Raw genomic sequence first — 8,216 nt, 5'->3', positions numbered from 1 at the left:
TCAGTTTTCAAAAAAGAATACAGTTTCTAATTTACAAAAGTGTATGGGGTGATAAACTTCACATATTTTAATGTATGTATGCATCTTTGGCTAGGGTAGTGGGTAAATTTGAAAAGCTATGCATTACCCTAGAATTTATATAGAGGTCTACCTTTAACAAAGCAATTTCAAATAGCTTTCATCCTGGGGCGTCCGCTAACAAAATGGATGCATGGACTTGGGTAGGGCTCACTTAATAATGAAGTTTTTAAACAGAGACACTAGAATATATTCGGCTGTTTGTTCCAAAAGCCCTCCTCTTCGTTTCTCTCATCCCACCCACGTCCAATATAGCATACCAAAAACAGAGCCAAAAACCAGATTGTCTGTGACATATCTGTCCTGTCCCAGACAGGACAGATTAAGAGGACCAGATCAGAAAATGTGTGTGTACTGAGTAGCTCAACAACAAGGGCAAAATGGTAACGCAAAGAAAATACATTCAGAGCTTTCCAAATCCCAATCTTCTCTGCTTTTACAGTTCAGCCTAGTTAGTTGTCCTCCACGCCCCCCAGCCCCACCCGCGTTTGCAATTTGTTAATAATAAACCCACAGCAAGACCGGGGGCGGGGGAGAACTAAACGCATGCGCCGTAGGGAGGGCCAACAACCTCTAGGGCGCTGCTTGGGCGGGGCCTGGGCGGTCGTGGGCGGGGCCTGGGCGGTCGTGGGAGGGGCCAGACGCGCGCGAGATTTGAATTTCCTTTCTCAGCAGTCAGTGCCCGCGCAGATGCCGAGTTTCGCGGCAGTATTCTCGCCAGGCCCTGCAGCTAGTGGGCCACAGTGCCGGCCGCAGAGATGGTGGAAGGACCAGGCTGTACTCTGAATGGAGAGAAGATTCGAGCGCGGGTGCTCCCTGGCCAGGCGGTGACCGGCGTGCGGGGAAGCGCTCTGCGGAACCTCCAGGGCCGCGCCTTGCCCCTCGCAGCCTCCTCGGCTGTGGTCTCCCCGCAGGTGAGCTACTCCTGTAACCGGCCATGCAGTCAGCAGGCGGAAATGGAATAAAGACCCCGTCAGGGTTCCAAGGTTTAAAGTGTCATCTGTTTGCTCTGGCCCTGGTTTCCTGGGGCCCCACCTTTTCCAAAGTTTATTGTCACTTTGCTGTTGGGAGAAGTGGGTCGTAGCGCGCCTGCGCAGGAGCGAAGGGCTCGCGCTCGGGGCTGACGCTGCCCGGGCAAGATGCTCTTCGGGAATCCAGTGAAGCTGTTTTGTCCGTGTCGCCTTGCTTGACTTCTTTATGATACCCGCATGGTTTCCTATGTCTACAGCTGCATTTTCCCCTGTTGATAACATCAAATCTCTGCTACCTCTAATACGGTTTTTTTCTGTCCCATTTTAAAATTTTAGCATAAATGTCTAGTTTCTTACTTGCCTAATATTCTGCAATTGATAAGTGTATCACAACTAGTATAACGTTCTAAAAATTCAACTAGAAAATTTAGCACTAAGCACTAACTTCTCACTCAACTTCATGCTGCCATCTACTTAAGGGGCAATGAAACCCAGTTCTGGTTCCCTGAAGTGAATTTATTTCTTTTTAAAGTAAACTAGCACAGCTTCTTGCCACTCAGGCATTCATTGCAGACGTTGTGTATTCCTGTGGCCAGAACTTGTACTTAAAATATTCTGATTAAGGCATCATGCTTTAAAAGCCCTTTAGATGTGTGAGTGATTGTATTTCATGGATACATGCAGTATTGCACTGTATTTCAATTTCTTCTGCAAAGCTTCGTCAGAGCCTTTGGTCCTGGAAGAAAAAGTTGCCTGCTATGAAATTAGCATATGCTTACAACTTGAAAGAAATGAGATTCTAAGTCGAAGAAAATATATTTTCAAACTTGAGGAAAAAGATTAAGTTTTGCATCTCCTTCCAATTTCCCTTTTATTTATTTTGACTTGATATGCCAGTAAGTATTCTGCACCTATTTTTTTATTATTGTTATAGTGTTTCTAAAATCGTTTCAGGTTATCACAGATGGATTTTAGATGGTTTCTTTAAAATATTAATATTTATGAAAATTATTCAACAAAATTTTGAATACTCAGGGTACCTGGGGAGCAAAAATAAATACTTCCTCTTTTGTAGCCTGTATTTTAGTTGGGAAGATACAAAGACATAAAGACATTCATTAAATAATCAGCTAAAGAAATATAAATAAATTGGTAAGGAGATACATGCATGGTTCTTCTTCTTTTTTTTTTTTTTTTTTGAGACAGAGTCTCACACTGTCACCCAGTGCAATGGCGCAATCTTGGCTCACTGCAACCTCCACCTCCTGGGTTCAAGCAATTCTTCTGCCTCAGCCTTCTGAGTAGCTGGGATTACAGGTGCCTGCCACCACAGCTGGCTAATTTTTTGTACTTTTAGTAGAAACAGGGTTTCACTATGTTGGCCAGGCTGGTCTGGAACTTCTGACCTCCTGACTGCTCGCCTCAGCCTCCCAAAGTGCTGAGATTATGGTTGTGAGCCACCATGTCGGGCAGAATACATGTTTCCTAAAGGACTTGTAGGAAGATCAGGGAAGCCTTCCCCAGGGAAGTAGTAAAGCTGAGGTGTGAAGGGTGAGTAGAAGCTCTGCAGCACAGGGACTAGAAAAAAGACTGAAAGAAAGCCAGAGTAGACACTGCCCTCTCAGTTAGGAGATGACTGCAGAAATCCAGGTGACGAATTTGGAGTCAAGTCCTGCTGGTGGAGGTGAAGACAAGAGAAGAGAGTCACTGTTTTAGAAGTAAAGATGGTAGGGCTAAGCAGTGGATATGGCATGAATATCCTTACGGATATCATAATTTACGTCATTCAACAACAACATATTTTGTGTTCGGTTTTATGCTAGCTCCTGGGACTACAAAGATGAGCAAGATATGCTTTCTGCTGTACGAGTCCAACCTAATGTTTTAAATAAATATCACCTCGTTGGTATTTAGGAAAAATAGCTTAAACATTTCCTTTTAAGTTTTGTTGTGATTATCTCTAATGTTTAGGAAAAATAGCTTAAACATTTCCTTTTAAGTTTTGTTGTGATTATCTCTAATGTTAAGGCATGAGATGCTTTTACAGTTCATTCAGTCATGAAAAAAAATAACCCTATGGTAAAGGAGCATAACCTGATTGTACAGAAGAGGCACATGAGTCTCAGAGTGAGTTTAAATCAGTTGCCCAAGATCACATGACTAGTAAGGGGCTAAACCAGGGTTTGATCTTTCTTTAAAACTCTAAAGCCTACCTCTTAACCATGCCATAGCTCCACTCAACAATAAAATATTCACTAGGATCTTTATTGCTTTTTCAGCATACAATGGTAGGAACACCATAATGCTCAGTTTGTGGTAGTGGTTATTTATTAAATAGAAAAGTACAACCTTGGGTTTTTGGCTGTGTCTACCACCATTTTTAGTTTTGTTCGGTTCAGTCAATTCTCTTGTATCTGTTCTGATCATTCTCTTCTAATAACTTTTATGGCTATGTTTGGATTGCACAAAAGAGTGCAGCCTGATAATATAATACAAATGCTTCATTAATGGTTAGGCAATTATTAACATCACTTGGCAGCAATACTCAATAAGTTATACCCCACACATAAAAAACCCACCATTTAAAGATATTATTTTTGATACCTTGATAGAGGTATTAAAAATTGGAATAGGTATTTAAGATTAGGATCAGGAATCTGGTTCTGTGGACACTGGATTTCAAAATCAATATGGAAGGAATATGCTCTTTGGGGCTGTTGATAAACTTCTAAATAATTTACCATGGCTTCATTTTCTGGGCCTTTCATCTGAAGAAAAAGCATAATTATAACCTTTTGTAAACATGAAGAGTCTTTTGCATTTTAGAGGGATCCATAGTAAATTTCATTAAAACATGGTAGGTTGTCACAAACCTCTGGCAAGATCATTACTGTAACAGATGAGCCTATGTCTCCTAGGCATTTATGCCAAAGAATTAAAGCTCTTTAAATGTTTCTGCTACTGGCTTGAAATGATTAGTTTTCACAAGGCAGCATTTAAAAATAATTTAATAACTGCATACTGCATTCTTTACAGTGCAGTAAACATGGAAAAAGTTACCAATGAGAGCTAAAGAAATATTTAATGGGCATTGAAAATAAAATATTTAAACCTCAGATAATCATACCAAAAAAGAAACCAAAAAACACTGCTTCAGTAGCTATTGCCATAATGGACTGTTACTCTGTCATATAGCATTCCTCTTTGTTCCAGTGTAAAGTTTATAGAGAACACGCTTGAATGCATGTCTCCCTGTGACAACTGATCCTCATTTTGAGAAAACCTAGCCATAGAAGATCCCAGCATCTGCTAGTCGTGTATGTACTATATTATTTCTCTGAGTTATGATCCGCTGTCTTGTCAGCATAAAGTTGTGCAACAGTATAAACAAATTGCATAAAACTCTGCTGGAGATTGTGGAACCTTATGGTAAGAAACAATGTTGGAATATAAATGAACATATCTGGTTAATGAGCTTTGAAGCGTCATTCCTTTGATTTTAATTGTTGGGTGGATGCAATATTTTAGTGAAATCATATTTAATCTGCACGTGTTTTCAATCTCACAAAACAGGATATGAAACAGTTTATTTATAAGCATTCACTTTATTTGAAACATGGTCTGGTTATTTCCATCACTCTTTAAAATTTGATACATGTATTTAATATGCTGGCTACTTATCTTTATATAAGTGACTTCACAGTGTCAGGAACCTAACCAAAGAGACATTTAATAAAAGTTGAATGGATGGAGAAGAGCAAGATTTTGAATAGTGTAAAATGATTAAAGATTTAGAAATAAATTCCGTTTGGAATCTTTCATTATAAGTATGTGCATATTTTCTTGTGCATGTTATATGGAAATTCCTACTACCAGAATGTAAACCACGTAGTAAATTTTCCTTCTTCAAAATGGGGAAAAAAATCATGGCTCATTTTATTGCCATTATTTAAAGAAATGAGCCAATCTGCAGAGATTCATTTTCCAGCAAAATGAGGCTCATTTGTTTAAGTATCTGAAGGGGATTTCTAAATAATTTAGAGAACATGCATTATATACTAACCTTGTTAAATGGATACTGATAATGATTTCTCCTTAATGACTCAGGATCATCATTATCAGAATCCAGAATGCTATGGAATCATGAAACAAGGGATAACAGACAACATTCTTACAAAGGTTTCAGGGGAGGTGATTTTCCATGGCCATTGTAGCTTTTTATCCAGATGAACATATTTGGTATGCTGTAGAGAAAAGAACATCTGATCATCTTGATTTTGAATTCTCATTCTTTGTTACTTCCTTGTCTGGAAATGCTTATTGTCACAGCTTATTTGATCAGGATTAAATTAAGCAGCATATGACATTCTTAGCTTAGTGCCTAGCAAAATAAACATCCTGGGAATTGTTCCTTTTTCTTCTGGATCAGAGCTTTCTCACCAGACCCACTTATCTGAGGAACACCCTATTTGTATGAAGGATTTATAATCATTTGGTGCCTTCAGATAAGGTACAGTCCTTAGTCTCTGGGTAAGTGCTTAAAGGTCCTGCACCTACAAAATTATAGAATATGTTTTGATGAATGGACCTAAGGACCTCTATTTTTGTGTTTAGAAATCATTTTAAAATTATGTTCTTTGATGACTTATACTGGTAGACTTAATCTCTGATTAAAAAGTGTTGTTGTATTGGGGATGAAAGCATGTGAGGAAAAGAAGAGAGAACAGGAAAGTAAATATGGTATTTTCTTTTGTGTAGGGAAAAAACTGCACTAGAGTTGAAGCATTTATGTAAAAGACTTACTCTGCTCTGAAAAGTTTATCTTCCTTGTCCACCCATGGATAGGCTGGGTAAATAGTAATCAGCACAATAAATCATGTGCTATCTCTGAAAATATATGTTGTTTTGAAGATTATTAAGCCACTTGAAAAGGGGAAGGTGAACCTTCTCAATCATACTTAAAATTGTGGCAAAGGATATTTTCGTCTTTATTTCAGAAAAAATAAATAAAAAGGATGAAATGTTCAAATAATACAGTAATGGATTATAAGGGTCAACATGAGAAAGTCAAGTGGGTATTGGACAATTGTATATAGTTACAGCAAAGATAACAGGCTTATGGAAATTAATTTTTGAATTTGGGCAGTAAAAGCTTGCAGAGAAAAGTGATAACCCTAGCGTCTATAGTAAGACAAGTGAATGTCTTGTAAATCTTAGGTTTATTGCAAAAGCTTTGCCCAATTTATACATAATAGCTCTCAAAACAAGTATAACAAACCATTACCAGTATACCAGAATTTTGCCTTAAGATGGATTTTTAAAAGAACAGTGAAAGATATATGCAGGTGCTTGCAATGGCCAATCATAAGTTGAAAATTTTATTTTATCCCAACTATATTATCCAGAGCTGATTATTTTAGAAATGATAGAGTACCAGGAATCCACTGACTTGGGTAAGCCACCTGCATGATAAACAACTGAATAAAAAAACTTTGTGTGTCATTTCAATACCAAAATTAAGCACAGTAGTGCCCCCTTATCCACAGAAGGTACATTCTAAGACATCCAGTGAATGCCAGAAACCATGGATAGTATCGAACCCTATATATGTTATCTCTTTTCCTATATATACATACCTATGATAGTTTAATTTATAAATTAGGTACAGTAGGAGATTAATAGCAATAACTAACAATGAAATAGAACAATTGTAACATTCTATTGTAAGAAAAGTTAAATGAATGTGGTATCTCTGTGTGTCTCAAAGTATCTTATGGTACTGTACCATGAGTAACTGAAACTATAGAAAGTGAAGCCTTGGATAAGGGAGAACTACTGTATTAGATTAGATCTTTTTAGAGCAACAATTTAAATGCTAAGTAAACATAACAAATAAAAACCAGGCATTCTAGGATTGCTTGCTAAACACAGAGGAACTGCTCCCTAAACTTTCCCATATGGTTCATTTTATTTTATGGGAAATTCTGGTAAATAGGGTATTTTACTTCCATTATAGCTTTTAGTAGTCATGAGAATTTGGTCCTCCTATGTTTAAATCTCACTCCAATGCAGGTAATTAGAAAATAAGATATTAGGATGTGAATGAATTTTAAAAGGAGATTAGGTAGGTGGTAGAGTAGAGGATTTTGCCAGGATACCTTGGGAAAAGTCAAGCAGGCTGGGGATGTTGGGAGGGGAAGCAGTGAGTGTATTCTTTAAAGTCACACTTGGTGTTAGGAGCTAAAGGAGGAGGAATTTATTTAATCCCACAAATGTTCACTGAACCCCAGGCATTGTGTAAAGCTGTCAAGGATATTAGCTGAACTCGTTACTGTCCCTGGAGAGCTTATAGACAGATAGGGAAAAAATGCAAGTCACAGTAAATAATAATTCAGTTGTAGAAGGCACTTCGACAGTGGTTTAGAAAATACTATGCGAAATTTGGCAGGTAGAAGGCCTCAAGATTATCCTACTGTCCAGGTGGTAAAACTCTAGCCCCAGAGAGAATTACAAACTATATATATGTGAGCAAGGAAGAGGTTTTACTAACATTTCATTTTAATACCAAATATCATCGGGTATTAAAAAGGAATTCTTAAACAAATTCAAGCCAAGGTCATATAGCATCTGTAGCTGGAAGAGTTTCTGCTGCACTGAAGTCACTTGATATTTTCAGGTTAATTTTTTTCTATAAGTTAATAACTGCCTGTGATCATTCCTTCATTTGCTTTCCTATCAACATGTGTTAACAATAATAACCTTCATCAGGCGATAAACATCTGTTTTCAACATTTGTAATTTCAGAGTTTCAGGTTTTTTTTTAAAAGATCATATTGAATGTTGTTTTTAATTGCAGAGAATAGGGTAAAACACCAGTAGAGCAAATAAGACATGTATTATTACACCTTTAAGGCTTTAGTTGGAGGTTCTCTTTGAGGCTCTGTCAGCAAAGACAACATACTTCAATTTCCATTGACAGCCATGTGAAGATATATAATGGCCTCATGCATTTTGAGTGTATTGGGGCCTTTGGATTTTTGACTTCTTTGCCTTTCACAACAGAATTTATTTGCAAGGGAACATACTACCTTTTTTCTTGTTAATAAGTGGCCCAGTAATCATAAGGTTTGAAGCACTATCCACGAAAACTTTGTTTTGCTAAATGGC

General features: G+C 37.7%; 1 protein-coding gene across 1 annotated transcript in view; it reads left to right on the top strand.

Moving 5' to 3' along the window:
* Positions 1-717: 717 nt before the first annotated feature.
* NEIL3 (nei like DNA glycosylase 3) overlaps positions 718-8,216 on the top strand; it is a 57,554-nt gene continuing 50,055 nt past the window's right edge. Inside the window, exon 1 of the mRNA XM_017542205.2 lies at positions 718-992. Coding sequence (XP_017397694.1) covers positions 837-992 — 156 coding nt within the window. The 5' untranslated portion in view covers positions 718-836. The remainder of the gene's footprint in view (positions 993-8,216) is intronic.

This window comes from Cebus imitator, unplaced genomic scaffold, assembly GCF_001604975.1.
Source record: "Cebus imitator isolate Cc_AM_T3 unplaced genomic scaffold, Cebus_imitator-1.0 Scaffold141, whole genome shotgun sequence".
In the NCBI taxonomy this organism is placed as follows: Eukaryota; Metazoa; Chordata; class Mammalia; order Primates; family Cebidae; genus Cebus; species Cebus imitator.
The sequence above is the reverse complement of the archived record's forward strand: the minus strand, read 5'-3'. Positions and strand labels throughout refer to the sequence as shown.